This window comes from Prunus mume, linkage group LG6 (genome assembly GCF_029339155.1).
Source record: "Prunus mume cultivar Tortuosa linkage group LG6, ASM2933915v1, whole genome shotgun sequence".
Lineage (NCBI taxonomy): Eukaryota > Viridiplantae > Streptophyta > Magnoliopsida > Rosales > Rosaceae > Prunus > Prunus mume.
Window position 1 is genome coordinate 19304349 of NC_142703.1, and position 15032 is coordinate 19319380.

Consider the following 15032-nt stretch of genomic DNA (forward strand, 5'->3'; position numbering starts at 1 on the left):
GGTACTACTTGCTTGTTAACAGATATCTTCAGTTGCCACAAGGAAAGAGGAGAAGAGATTGTCAACACAGCTTCTCCCTTAGCTCTAGAATTTCTAGATTTCTCTAGTAGGTGGTTTTAGGGTTTTAGCCAAACGTGCCTAAAACAAAAATGTCAATGGTTTTACTAAACCAAGAGTTCAATTAATAAATCAAAACTGATGGTCAAATAAATGATCTGTGGGGTTTTCTGGCTACAATTCAGATAGACCAAACAAAATGAGATGCTTCATTTTCTTGTTGAGAGTTTTGAGATTCAAGATCATAGCTGAAATGACAAAGGCACATGGTAGGATGGCTTGGTGCTGCCAATCAAGCTATACTAAATAGCATCTCTTCTTATTCAGGCCCCATGTTAAAGTTTTCATAGCACCACACATTCTTGTTTGTACAGCATTTAAAAAAAAATCTAATTATGACACAAGTTGGTTCCTTATCAAGCATGCATAATTTTATTGGATTGTTAATTCACATTTGGCTGTTCCCTCTTATCTAGCAAGGTAGGGAATGCTGTTTCTAAACAAGGATAGAATTTCTGCACACCCTTTCGACTATATATATACACACATGATCAGGCTTATCATCGGCAATTCAAGTCTTTACCATCCCAAGAATCAAGGCTTTATCTGTTTTCCTAGTCCTTTAAATTCTGTTTCTTGTTCTTCATCCTCTTGAGAATATAAAAGTCATGGGTTTCCAGTTGCCTGGAATTGTTAATGCCAAGAGAAGTCTCATTCGATCTCTATCTAGTTCAAGCCAGACAGCTGAATCAAAGACCTTGGATATCCCAAGAGGCTATTTTGCAGTCTATGTTGGAGAGAGCCAGAAGAAGCGGTTTGTGATTCCAGTATCATATTTGAATGAACCTTTGTTTCTGGATTTGCTGAGTCAAGCTGAAGAAGAATTTGGATATGATCATCCCATGGGTGGTATCACAATCCCCTGCAGTGAAGACACTTTCCTTCATCTCACTTCCTGCTTAAGTGTGTGAATGTAAGCGAATGGATCGAAACCATCCAAACCATCGTCATTGAAAAACTCACTGACTCAAGCTGAAGAAGAGAATTTGGATATGATCATTTCCAAAGCATCCTCATTTCAGAACTCATCACTGAGTTAGGATGAAGAAGAGGCCACAGTTGATCATTCATTGAATCAACTCACATCTTGTGTTGAAGGCAAACCTTCTGCAATCCTAAAGCTGCTTGGATATGAGCAGAAACAGAGAAATTTTGAAGCATGCAAATGATGATATCATGTTTTGAACTTAAAGGCAGTCAAATTCTCTGTCTTTTAACCCTATGTAATCTTCTTGGTTGCTCTCCAGGAATATATGGTGACATATAATATACTTTAAATCTTTATCCATCCTTGTCTTATACTTTAATTACTTTGTTATCTTCTTGTAGCTCTGTTATATAGTGAATCACCAAATGGCAGCAGATTTGCACTAGAATTGAAGTATATAATTCGTTTGTTTTATAAGTAGTGGCTCAGAATGAATTCTTCTGGGTATTTCCCTATAAGATATCTGCAGATACAGTCATATTTATGACTTTTAAGCCTGTTTATATTTGTGTCTTCGGTTCACATTTTTTTTATTTATGGAGTACATTCTTGTAACTCAAAAGTTGCAACACAAAAATTTCTTTCATTAACTTCTTAAATATACATAGTGATGATGCCTTTCCATGCCTCTGTGGCCTTTGAGATAGCAGTGGAAAATTTTGATTTTGAACTCCGGATAGAGGAAAATCAATATATCTTGCCAAGCAAATATTGATGGTAGGACAAGTTGGAAGAACAATTCCTACTTCTTACACAGATGAGACTGGTTGCAGAACAAATAAAAATCTCTTAAAATAAATTATTTTTTCATTTTTTTCATCAATATTAGATAGATTGATTAAAGTCTAATGGGAATGTTAGTATCAGAAGCTAAAATATTAAACAACCAGTCCAGCATCCCTATTCCAGTGATAGGAACCGTTGTGCCGGGTAAAATAAGCTGCAACTGGATGTGCAGCATTGTTGCACCCTTGGCGTGAACTCGAACATGATATTAATCAGTTGAGAGCTGGGGCAATTGATATCATGGATGACACCCTCCACTGAAGCATCTGTGATCTCACCAGTTTGGAGCATGTCAATTAACACCTTTGAGTCAGACTCCACCTCCACCTGAATGTACCCATTTCAACACAACTTAAAACATTGCTCCTTGCACTGCCTCTCTGCCTCTAGAGATGCATGGAAAGCCGCCCACACCACCTGCAGCAATAAACAGCCCACAGATGATCTAGCCACCCATCCATAGCCACCCTAAGACATGGTCGCCGACCAAGGGCCATCACAATTCACTTTAATGAATCGATGCGCTGGCTTATTCCAAGATTGAGCTCCATTTTATGCCTCATCTCCCATCTACAAAATCTCCTGCAGCAAAACGGAATACAACCATTTCACTTCCATGTATTCTCTCCATTGGCTTAGTTTTTTTTTCGATTCATAAAAATCCAGTTACTTGATATGCAGGCCTAGTTTTTTTAGGCAAGAAGAAATGAAAAAAATTTATAATATGCTGGCCCCCTAGTTTACCAGGCTTTTGTTAGCTTAGTACATCAATTTGCTAGACAAACCCTTTTGAAGAGTACACATAAGTCTGCCATATTTTGTAATTTTAACTTTGAAGGGGGTTAATACAAACAAACTTCTCTCTGTTGTATTTTACCCCTTCATATTGCTTAAGTTTTATTAATAAGGTGTCATAAACAATCAAAAAATAAAATGGATGGTAAAAAAAGTGGCAGAAAAGAAAGTTTCCAAGGTAATGGACTGTAAATAATTTCATTCAATGTTGCGAATTCTAGAATCGATCATCATGTACAGCCAACTATTTCTATTTGCAACTTTCTCAACTAGTCATAAAATTTGGATCCCTTTCTTCTTATGCTAAAATGCATAGATGCAAGAGAATGTATAAGTCTTTACAAAATTGTTCAGATAATTTATATGTGAATCATGAATCACAAACCATACAACCGAGAAGTGAGATCAACGAAGATTTCTTCTCTGCAAGGAATTGTGAGTCCACCCATTGGATGGTCAAATCCAAATTCTTCCTCTGCCTTACTTAACAACTCTTGAAATGAAGGCTGACTCAATAATGAAATTGGAACCATGTATCTCTTTTTTTCATTCTCTCCAACATACACTGCGAAGAAGCCTTTTGGAACACCTACTAAAGATGTTGAAGCTGCTCGGTTAGCAAACAAATTCCCCCGGCAGAGGATCCGCCTTGCTTGCATAATACTAGGCAATCTGATAGCCATGTTTAAAAGTCAAAGTTATCACTTGAGAATAGTTTGAAGTTAAAAAATGACTTGGAGAACAGATTTTGGAAAGTCTGGTTTTCTTGATTATTTTATGATCTGTCATATATATAGATGAAAAGGTCTATAGGAAAATACTGAATGTGGAGACAACTGTGTGGAAGCAAATAGGTTGGGGTTGGCAAGTGACATAAGCATTTGAAAGATCACATGCCTCTGTCTTCCAAGTAAAATCTCTATCTCAACAACTTGGTAGCTATATATTGTTTGAATCAGTATATTTGTTGGCAAACATTATGCCCCCAACCATTTCTATGACAACCTACAAACATGGATGCCTACTTGAAGTTTTAGAGATTTGTGGATACGAAAAGATACTCGTTGATTTGTGGACGGGATTCAGATAAATATGTTTATAGTTTCTTGACAGCAACAAATTAGCACTCTCGAGACCACATTAATCTTGATACAACATGCTTTTTAGATATGTACTCATTACCTACTGCGTGCTAAAAAAGTACCAATTCTTCAACCAAATGAAAGACTTCTCTTGCTTGTTGAGTCTGAAGATCATAGATGAAAGGACAAAGCCACATGCTAGGGTGGTTTGGTGCTCCCAACCAACCAAACTATAGAGCATCCCGGGGTCCATGTAAATTCTCATAGCACCGCAAATTCTTGTCTTTTGAAGCAGCATTTATAAAAAGATGAAAAAGAAAGAGACTACTAATTTATCACACAAGCTAACAAGTTTTTGTTGTAGGGCATACTATATGCGGTATTATTAACCAGAGGAGCATCCAACTCAATGAATTCATTTTTCAAGAACATAGTGGTCCCTTTTGTTGTCTGTTAACCAGAGGAGCTAGCTAGGTAGGGAATCCTGTTTCTACACAACGATAGAGTTTGATCATTTTCATGAGATATCTCTTGCAGAAGGGTTACACGAGCACGAAAACAAACCCATGTGATTTGGTACAAGCTAGTGGCCCTCATTGCTTCTCCTCTCAGTGCCCCTTCAGTACCAATCATTTCATGTACCTGATGATTTTCTGCATACCTTTCATCTATATATATACTATGCTTGGGTTCATCATGAGCAACTCAAGTATTATCCTTCCCATGCACCAAAGCTCTCTCTGTTTTTTCCAAGTCCTTGCCAATCTTTTTCCTGTTGTTTTGTCCTCTTGAGAATACTAAATCATGGGTTTCCGGTTGCCTGGAATTGTTAACGCCAAGAGAAGTCTCATTTGATCTCTATCTAGTTCAAGTCAGACAGCTGATTCAAAGACCTTAGATATCCCAAAAGGCTATTTTGCAGTCTATGTTGGGGAGAGCCAAAAGAAGCGGTTTTTGATTCCAATATCTTATTTGAATAAGCCTTTGTTCCTGGATTTGCTGAGTCAAGCTGAAGAAGAATTTGGATATGATCATCCCATGGGTGGTATCACAATCCCCTGCAGTGAAGACACCTTCCTTCATCTCACTTCCCACTTAAGTGTATGATTGAACACTCAAGAAAAGAAACTATGATCCAAATTCATTCATGTATAAGCATCCTCATTTCAGAACTCACTGAGTAATGATGAGGATGGGGCTATTCTTGATCACCCACTGAGTCGACTTACATCTTGTGTTGAGAGGAAGCAATCTGTAAGCCTGAAGCTGCTTGTGATCTGAGCATAAAGATGAAAAGTTCATGAATCCGACAAACGAAGATACAATGGACGTTGAAAAACTTTAGTCCAAAATCATGATCGAAATTTTGAACTATTGTTCTTGAGAGTACATTCGGAACTTAAAGCCGTGCATTGTAGTATAAAAGATCTTGGGCCTCTCCACATTTGGGTTGGATGCTATGATCTTCTCATATGTAACCTTTGTTACTCTCCAGGAAAATATATTGGAATGTAAGTTTAAATCCTGATCCACTTTCTTGTCTTATTTTTCATTGTACTTGTAGCTCTGTCATAAAATAAAATCATCAATGACAGCATATTTTTCAAAAAATGAAAGTATAATGGTTTACCTGTATGACTGTGTCTGATAATTTAATAATATATTAACTTATTAAGCACAGTATGCTTAACATCTCTCAATGGAGAGTCATCTGAGCCGAACCACTAAGTTTCTTTCATTAAAAAATGGCACAATATATATCCACGACTTTCCCTATGCTAGAGACTGCAAGCCAAGTTTAAATGGCTCCTTGAAATCATGTAATTGTTTTTTTTCTGCAAGGCTCCTTGAAATATCCAAACAAAGGTAAAATGCAAGATTCTAATTTTCTATTAATCCTCTAAGATATCTTCAGTTGTTGCCATAAGCAAAGGCAAGAAGAGATTATCAACCTAGCTTCTCCTTCTCTCTAGAATTTTCTAGATTTCTCTAGTAGGCTTTTCGCCGAACTTGCCTAAAACAAGACTGGCAATGGTTTTGCTAAACAAGACTGGTAATGGAAAATGGTTTTTTAAAAATTGAGTTTAGACCGAGTAGCTTAAGTTCTATTTATTAACTTCAGTTTTCTTGATCAAGTACTGTCAACTATTTAAATCAATACTGTTTTCTGGTTAAGTCCAGATTGGCCTAACAAAATGAAATAAATACCTCCTTTGTTTGCTGAGACTGAAGATCAGAGACGAAACTACAAAGCCACATGATAGGGTGCCTTGCTGGTCCCAAGCAAGCTATTTAGCACCACACAACACAATTGTATCAGTGTTGGGTAGGACCACAACATATGCAGTGTTGTTGGTCTTTTGATGAAGTGAGAGGGCAATTCATTAGCAGACCTATTCAAGAAACTTTGTAGTAAAATAGTCCGATTATGTGGTCGGTTGAATTAGTGTGAACAAAGAGAAGTGCATGTCTCAAGCATAAATGCTACTTACCTAACAGACAATTCTTTTGGATTGAATCACCTCTGGTGGTCCTTTTGTTGTCTGTTACCTAGAGGAGGTAGGGAAGAGTTCCGTGAGAAATCTTTCGAGGATGTGTTGCATGAGAAGGACCACAAGCCCATGTGATTTCTCACAATCAAGTGTCCCTCATTGGAGCCCATCTCAGACCAATCATTTCATGTAGCTGTTGATTTTCTGGATACCCTCGATCTATATATTACACATGACCAAGTTCATCATGAGCAACTCAAGTCTTCACCTTCTCAAGCACCAAAGCTTTCTCTGCTTTCCAAATCCAAGTCCTTTGAATCCCTCTCTTCTTTTGTCCTTTGAGAATATATAAGATCATGGGTTTCCGGTTGCCTGCAATTGTTAAAGCAAAGAGAAGTCTCATTCGATCTCTATCTAGTTCAAGCCAGACAGCAGATTCAAAGACCTCAGATATCCCAAAAGGCTACTTTGCAGTCTATGTTGGGGAGAGCCAGAAGAAGCGGTTTGTGATTCCAATATCATATTTGAATGAGCCGTTATTCCTGGATCTGCTGAGTCAAGTTGAAGAAGAATTCGGATATGATCATCCCATGGGAGGTATCACAATCCCCTGCAGTGAAAACACCTTCCTTGATCTCATTTCCCGCTTGAGTGTGTGAGTGTACACGAATCAGTCATCCAATCCATCCGAACCATCCTCATTTCAGAGCTCACCGAGCCAAGATGAAAGAATTTGGATATGATCATATCCAAAGCATCCTCATTTCAGAACTCACTGAGTTGGGATGAAGAAGAGGCTACCACGGATCATCCATGGAATCAACTCATATCTTGTGGTGAAAGCAAACCTTCTCAAATCCTGAAGCTGCTTCTAGGCTGAGCAGAAACATAGAAATTTATGAAGCAGACCAGTGATGATATCATGAACTCCCTAGAACCATTGGTCCAAATATCATCCCCCCACCTAAATTCAGTCAAATTCTGTCTTTTAAACCTATGTGAACTTCTTTGTTGTTCTCCAGGAGCAATGTACAATCTATTTGAAATCCTTATCCTTTCTTGTCTTATGGTTTGCATTATAGTATTATCTTCTTGTAGCTCTTGTTATATAGTTAATCCCCAAGTGGTAGCAGATTTGCGCAAGAATTTGACTAAAATGCTTACCATATAACTGTTTACATTGTTCCTCATACAGATTGGGGAAATATCATGTCCATTTCAGTGGCATTTTTAATGCTTGATTGATCCTAAGTTATCAAATTTTGATGAAGCACATTCTCACAAATCAACTCCTGACACAAATATTTGTTTCATAACAATATGCTAGCAACTAGTACGTTGACAATATGCTATTACCTTAATTTTCTCTTGCCAAAGTCTATTTGCAAAATTGCAGCTTGGTTCTTTTTTGTTTTTGGGTGGTGCCTAAAGGTAGCATGATCTCATATCCCTATTTCCTGAGGACAATATTCCAGCTTGCATAAACTAGATTTTGAAAACCCTTAGAAAAACAAATTATCTGAGGGAAAAAAAACCTCAATGTATTATTGACAGGTGCATGACAAGATTTTTTATTTTTGACAAACTACAAAATATTTACATACCGTGATAAAGATATATTAGAGTCAGCAACTTGTCTAGCTTCCTGTCCTAGCAAGGACTTCAGATTAGTTAAAACTAAAACACAATCCAACAAATATGAAGTCTCAATCATTGCCAAATTCTTGATGCTGTGGAAGACAGAACCATGTGATCCTTCATATGCATATGTCTCCCCATTCATCCCCACCACACCATATAGCCTCTACACCACATACTGCAGATTTTATGGATTTTCCAATCTAGCATTCATCTCCATATAAATGTTGATTGGACCTGAATTTATAGAGGCCCGATGAATGGCCCGTTGCGGTAAATGGGTTTCTGGAGCAACAAATTAGAAGCCCAATAGCATTCATAGTCCGGCAAGGAAGATCATAATCAAGTAGAAGGCAGTGACTCCTTTTTACTTTATATATTTTGGAGCAGGATCAGTCTTCTACATCAATTTGTACTGGTACTTTCTTACATCTTCACTAGATTTCTCTAATGCTCCGTTTGGATGAAGGAATTGCAAATTACATAGAATTTTAAAATGATGGAATTTAGATTTCCGTCATTTCAATTTCTGCAATTGAAGATTTCAGTGTTTGGATTTATATATGTCGAATTTTGTAAATTACAGAAATTGAAAATTTCAATGTTTGGATAGCTCATGTAAATTATAAATGAAAGAAATGAAATATTTCGAAAGAACAAAAAAACTAATAATCGACATAGAAGGTATTCCTCGAAGTATGAAATAACATATTGTTTGATGAACTAAATAACTCAACTTAAACAAAGAAAGCATATTAGCAAACCAAATCACTCCCCACGTGCAATGAACATCAGTAACATACTTTTTTTTCTTTTTCTCAATTGGGAATGCCTATGGAATTAGAACTAGAAGCAATCAGCAATCAAGACCCTAATACTTCTTTTTCACTTGGCAAAAGACCAATGACCAGAGAAACTGAAAGGGCTTTGATTAAAAAGTTGCAAACAAAAGTATAGGAATAAATGATGAAATCAATGAATCACTATCATAAGACTTAATTCAAGTCCCAAAGAATGAAGGAGCACCTTGGCCAAGCTGCAGCTTATGGGCAAGTTGGTGTAGCTTTTTTTTTTTTTTTTGGTCAGGGAAACTCTATTCATTAATAATGGGAAACATTACAAAATGAGAAAAACTCAATCCAAATGCAGCCCAAAACCAACAAATACAGCAGGCCCAAAGATACAAAACCAAAAAAGCAACAAAGCCCAGAAAACTTTAAACAAAAAACCCTAGATTTAGAACACAAGAGCAGCCACCCAAAGCAAGCCAACACCACCACCAGCAGATCCACCACCACCAAGGAGAAGTAAACGATACCAAGGGGTACCAAAGAGGCCGACGGAAGATGGGGTGAGCAAGCCACCCGCACGGAAGCGCTCCCATAATCCAAGAGGCAAGTGCACGCGAACCAAGAGCAAAAGGTGGTGGTTGAAAATCACCAAGGTGAGCGTCATCACAACAAAGGAGAGGCGAGGATAGTGGAGATGGAAGAAATGGAGGGTGGACAGTGAAGGTGGTTGGGGAAGAAAAGAGAGGGAGAGAAGGAGGAGATAGGGTCTCATAGAGGGGGCTTAACTTAGGGAAAAACAGAAAAAAACTAAAGGAAACCGAAGTGGAGGCAAGGAGCCCCAGATCAGACAGAGCTCAGGGGAAAAACACCCATAACGGGTGGGAAGAAGCCAAAGACTCTCAAAATAGAGGAGGAGGAAGAGAGCTCTCACAAGAGAGCTCTCCTTTTGTTCTGTTGTGCAGCAGACTTGATAGTTCTTCTAACTCAAGTTGGTGTAGCTTACAATCAACATCTAATGGCTCACACAAAGCGATAAAGCTAACAAACAACTATAGAGCAAGGCGATAACACAAAGTGATAAAGCTAGCAAACAGCCACAGAGCTGTACCATAAACATCAATCACACACCAATATCCATGGGCATAGAGTATTTTGTTAAAACTTCCCAAAAATCGAGCCATAGTGCCGCAAAGATCACAAAACCCAACACATTCATAAATTTAGTCAGAAACACTCAATTTTGATAGCCATTCAGAAACCATGGTAACCCTAAAATAAAAAAAAAATATAAATTGAAGGAGAGAAAGGCTGGAAGACTAACCTTCAAACTTGATCCAAAGAGCCACGTAACCCAAAGAACTCCTTCTCCTTACTTCTTTGACTATACTCGGTTTCATAGGTTTTTGGTGCTGTTCTTTTTTTTTTTTAATGAAAAGTTTGGTGGGTTTTTTTTTATGTAAGTTTTGGTACACTGGAAAATATGAATTCCCACACTACGGAAATTGTGAAATGACGCCTATTTTGGTGGAAATTAAACTCAGGAATTTGATGCCTCAATTTCCATGATTTTTTCCGCGCATATCATTTAGTAAGTTCGGCGTTTAAGTTGCCAAACAAGGGAATTGTCAATTTCTCTTCTTCAATTCCCGACTTTTACCTAAATTCCGAGTTATTTTCCTTCATCCAAATGGAGGGTAACTTCATTTCCATTTTATTCAGTACTTTCATTCACAAAGAATTCAAGTCTTATTACTTGTAAGTCAAGAAAAGAACTTATACCAAATTACCTCCCACTTGATTTACGGTGGCTTGGTTAGAAGTTAGATTTCTTGGTCCACAAGCAGTCTCAAATTCACTCATCATCTTTACAGACTACAGTGCCAGTGACACCCTAGCGCCATTCAGTGTAAGATCAACTAGATAGCTAAATCAAGTTCTCACATTGTCCAGTAGAAAAATCTTCTCAGCAATCCCACAATTATAAGTATTGACAAAAATTATCAAATTTCATTATTATTCTATGAACCATTGTGTATATTTTCTATTTTCCCTTTTCCTCGGAGATGTACATCTCCGCCTTTAATTTTATTTTTTAAATCTTAAGGTCCATAAAAACTCAAAAATTCTAAAACTAGCAATAATTGAAAAATTAATAAAGTGAATGAGGAATTATTCACTAGTTTGAGAAACTATATTTCATATCTAACATACTTGTAACTTTCGTTTTAAGTTTGATTATGCAATTGAATTATTTAGTGGCGCAAAAACTGGTACTAATATCCCCAAAATCCAAAATCCAATTTTGGAAAACAAAAAACATCACTTCCCTTCACCAACCTATCACGGTTTTGGATTCTTTTTTGTTCATAGGTGTCAGATGTAACGGCCGGTTTCTCTTTATCTCTCTCATCGTGTTCATCACGTGAACTGATAAAAGAAATGGTTTAATAGGTACATCAAGACTTATTTTACGACGTGTGGGAAGCATGCAAGAATACCAACCGAATTTTCCTTATCGCTTCCTCATGAAAATTGCCAAAACATGTGGTGAAACAACTACGATGGCACACAGATTCCTCACCGTATGGAAACCATGGGCACTATAGGTTATTTTTTGAACTTATGTACCCTTGGCTTCCCTATAAATAAAGGGCTCTAAATCTTGAGAGCATAATACACTCTTAGAATTGGCTGACTTGAAATGGGAGATAGGCCTCCCAGAGGCCAATGGAGATGTGTGGCTGGGAAGGATCCTCATATTTTCTCTGCATTTTCTTAATTGAAAACTAAGGAGGTGACATAATAGGGGCTCCCTCCCATGCCACACATTTCTATTGTTTCTGGGATTCTCTCCCTTTTCCTTTTTTGCCGGCGGGTTGAAATTTCAATCTCTAACTGTTCCATAACTATGTATGCAGGTATTTCTATTTTTTTTCCATTCATTTGTTATAATCAATTTGTCAAGATATATTTCCTAATCACAAAGTATTTCACTACCAATAATGACACTCAATTTTAGCCTCATGCACTCCGAATTGGATATTTCCAGTGATAGGGCAAAGTGTAGGAAGTTAAAACCGAAGCCTTTTTGGTAGTAACATTTTGGATCTACTAGGTGTACGAAACTGACCTTACTTTCAGCTATAAATTTTACTTTGGTGGAAAAATGGTGAAAGCAATAGGAAGCAACATCTTTATAGATCACAAATTGCTTGTCCATTAAACTTGTAATCTACAATTTTTTTAAAGGACAGCCCACTTTGTCAAGCAATTTTGACGATGTTTCATTTGTACTCTTATTCATTACAACAAGCAAAAAAGAAAAAGTAAAACTGTAATTAATTAGCAATCATTTTTGACAAAAAAATAATTTAAATAAAAAACCCTCCCAACGGTTGAAAAGATAGAAAAAGGATCTAAAAGATGACAACAACCAATTTGGAATCTCATTTGTTCAATTTTTAATGTACTTATACGAGGGAAGAAATATGTTGGAAAAACAATTTTTCATATCCATTAAAAGTCTTCTTGTTTTCTTTTTATGCAATTGAACTATTTAGTGTCGACTAATGGGGTGTTAGGTGGATTTTCCCAGGCTTTAATTTGGTGTGCTCTCAAGAGGTCTTGAGTTCAAGCTCCCATGGTACCCGTGTGTGTGAGTTTCCACTCCCTGCTTCCTAATTTTGGCACCAAAGAAGGGAGACTAGGCAGAGGCTATGACGCTGGAAGGTGTGGGCTGCAGAAAGATAAGCTTGGGCCAGAGAAGATGATAGGCAAGTCCGACGACAGAGAATGATCTGGAGTAGGAGCAACATGGGCCTTGTTAAACGGAAAAGAAAATTCATCAAATAACACATGACGCGATAAAAAAAACACGACTAGAAACAAGATCCAAGCATCGATAACCTTGATGGTTCAAAGAATAACCAAGTAACACACATTTGGAAGACCGAAATTGTAATTTATTATTATTATATGGTTGTAAATAAGGAAAACATGCACATCCAAAAGTGTTTTGAAAACGAATAATTAGGTTCTTTGAGAAACAATAATTCATAGGGTGATTTATACTAAAGCAACTTAGAAGAAAGACTGTTAATTAAATAAACAGCAGTGTGCATGGCCTCGGCCCAATAGGAAGGAGGCATAAAGGAATGGGCTAAAAGAGTGAGCCCGGTGTCAACAATGTGACGATGTTTACGTTCGGTTAAACCATTTTACTCATAATGATGTGGGCAAGAAAGACGATGATGAATGCCATAATGACATAAAAAATCCTTAATTGATGACTAGTGTATTCCCCACCCCCATATGATTGAAATGCCTTAATTGTAGTGGAAAACATATTTTCAACCAAAGCCTTAAATTTAATGAAGTGAGAGAAAACTTCTGATTTCAATTTCATCAGAAAAATCCAAGAATAATGAAAAAAATCATCAATAAATAAAACATAATAATTAAAATCAGCAATAGATTTATTTGAAGAACTCCATACATCAGAGTGAATAAGTTTCAAAGGAGAAGAAGGGACGTAAAAAGGACTGAAGGGTAATTTAACACTTTTACCCAACGTACATGATTGACAAAAAGAACTAGATAGAGCCAGAAGATGGCAGTTTATTATAAGATAACAAAAATTGCAAAGTAGACAAAGCAGGATGACCAAGGCGAGAGTGCCACACAGAGCGGTCAACACAAACACCTAGTAAAGCAACATGATCACGCAAAACTTGAAAAAACTCATTCGGTGTAAACGAAAAGGGATATTGGCCATTGCTACTCTTGCCCAAGAAAAGTGTCTTCCTCGTCGCCAAATCCTGGATAGGGCACAATGTTACCAATGCCCGTTTTCCATGGCGTGAAGAAACACAGGTTGTTTAGTATTTCCTGTCAGATAGCTATATTTGCCACGGCCAACAACAAATGTCTCCACAAGCTAAGGATGGAAATGGGTTGAGTAGGGGCCGAGTATGACAATACCATCTCTGTCCTCGCTCTCCATCCCCGCCCTTGTCCCCGTTTAATAGGTTTCAATCGCTGTCCCCATCCCCGTCGAGGACTATCCCCCATACCCACCCCAAATCCCGATTTTTTTTCATAAAAAAATATTTATCATATATTTTAACATTAAATTTCATATTAAATTATCATTCAACACATCCAAATTAACTATAAAATTCAACTCAACTATTCAAAATTACATCAATATGAGATTTCAAAGAAGATTAGGAAGAATTCGGAGAGGGAGGTTAACTTAGGATTAAACATAAATATTATAATTATATTTATTTATTTAAATATAAACATATATATTTTCGGGTAGGGTTCGGGGATGGGGACGCCAATACCATCCCTTCCCCATAGTTGCAAAAGGAAACGTCGGGTTTAGCATGGCGTTGTTGGGATCGGAGCACTACAATATGTCGGGAGCACAGTGGCGGTCGTCGGGTTGTGAGAGAGCTGCCGCAATTCTAGGATCGCAACTTTGATACCAACTTAAAATCCGCGTATTAGGGTAGAATAATTCAGAGTGATTTATTCTTCTCTCTAGGAGAGTATTTATGTGTATAAATATACAATTCCATCTAATACGGGAATCCTGTAATTATACAAGATTACAATTCCTAATTTATGTGTATAAAAATGATCAAATTTCATTATTATTCTATGAACCATTGTGTATATTCTATATTTGCCCTTTTCCTCTGTGATACATCTCTACCTTTATTTTGATTTTTTTAATCTTAAAAAAATCTAAATTAGGTCCATAGAAACTCACAAATTCTCAATCTAGTAAGCATAATTGAAATTTTGAACACAATGAATGAGGAATTATTCACTAGTTCAGAGCGGCAACTAGATTTCATATCTAAGAGGACATACCTGTAACTTTCATTTTAAGTTTCATGCAATTGAATTATTTAGTGGAGCAAAAACTGGTACTAATATCCCCAAAATCCAAAATTCAATTTTGGAAAACAAAAAACATAACTTCCTCGCCAACCTGTTACAGTTTTGGATTCTTTTTTTTTTTCTGTTCAGAGGTGTCAGATATAACTGGAAGATTTCTCTTTATCTCTTTCATCGCGTTCATCGTGTGAACTGATAAAAGAAATGGTTTAATAGGTACATCACGACTGTATTTTACGACGCGTCGAAAGCATGCAAGAATGCCAACCCAATTATCTTTGTCCTTCCTCATGAAAATTGCCAAAACATGTGGTTAAACAAGGGCTACAGTGGCACACAGATTCCTCACCATTTTGAAACCATGGGCACTATAGGTTGTTTTCTTGAACTTATGTACCCTTGGCTTCCCTATAAATAAATGTCTCTAAATCTT

General features: G+C 37.0%; 3 protein-coding genes and 1 pseudogene across 3 annotated transcripts; 3 read left to right on the plus strand and 1 right to left on the minus strand.

Moving 5' to 3' along the window:
* The first annotated feature begins 328 nt into the window (after nucleotides 1-328).
* Nucleotides 329-1608, plus strand: LOC103335784 (indole-3-acetic acid-induced protein ARG7-like). Its single transcript, XM_008238810.3, has one exon. It carries the CDS (start codon nucleotides 726-728, stop codon nucleotides 1026-1028), a length of 303 nt encoding a protein of 100 aa, XP_008237032.1. The 5' UTR covers nucleotides 329-725; the 3' UTR covers nucleotides 1029-1608.
* A 93-nt stretch (nucleotides 1609-1701) lies between these two features.
* Nucleotides 1702-3578, minus strand: LOC103335785 (auxin-responsive protein SAUR21-like). The gene is made up of 2 exons (XM_008238811.2): nucleotides 3072-3578; nucleotides 1702-2473 (listed from the first exon to the last, which is right to left on the minus strand). The coding sequence occupies exons 1-2, from the start codon at nucleotides 3367-3369 to the stop codon at nucleotides 2451-2453; spliced, it is 321 nt and encodes a 106-aa protein (XP_008237033.2). The 5' UTR covers nucleotides 3370-3578; the 3' UTR covers nucleotides 1702-2450.
* A 573-nt stretch (nucleotides 3579-4151) lies between these two features.
* On the plus strand, nucleotides 4152-5300 carry LOC103335786 (indole-3-acetic acid-induced protein ARG7-like; annotated as a pseudogene).
* A 940-nt stretch (nucleotides 5301-6240) lies between these two features.
* Nucleotides 6241-7325, plus strand: LOC103335787 (auxin-induced protein 15A-like). The gene has a single exon (XM_089054151.1). The coding sequence runs from the start codon at nucleotides 6617-6619 to the stop codon at nucleotides 6917-6919; it is 303 nt and encodes a 100-aa protein (XP_088910277.1). The 5' UTR covers nucleotides 6241-6616; the 3' UTR covers nucleotides 6920-7325.
* Nucleotides 7326-15032: the final 7707 nt, after the last annotated feature.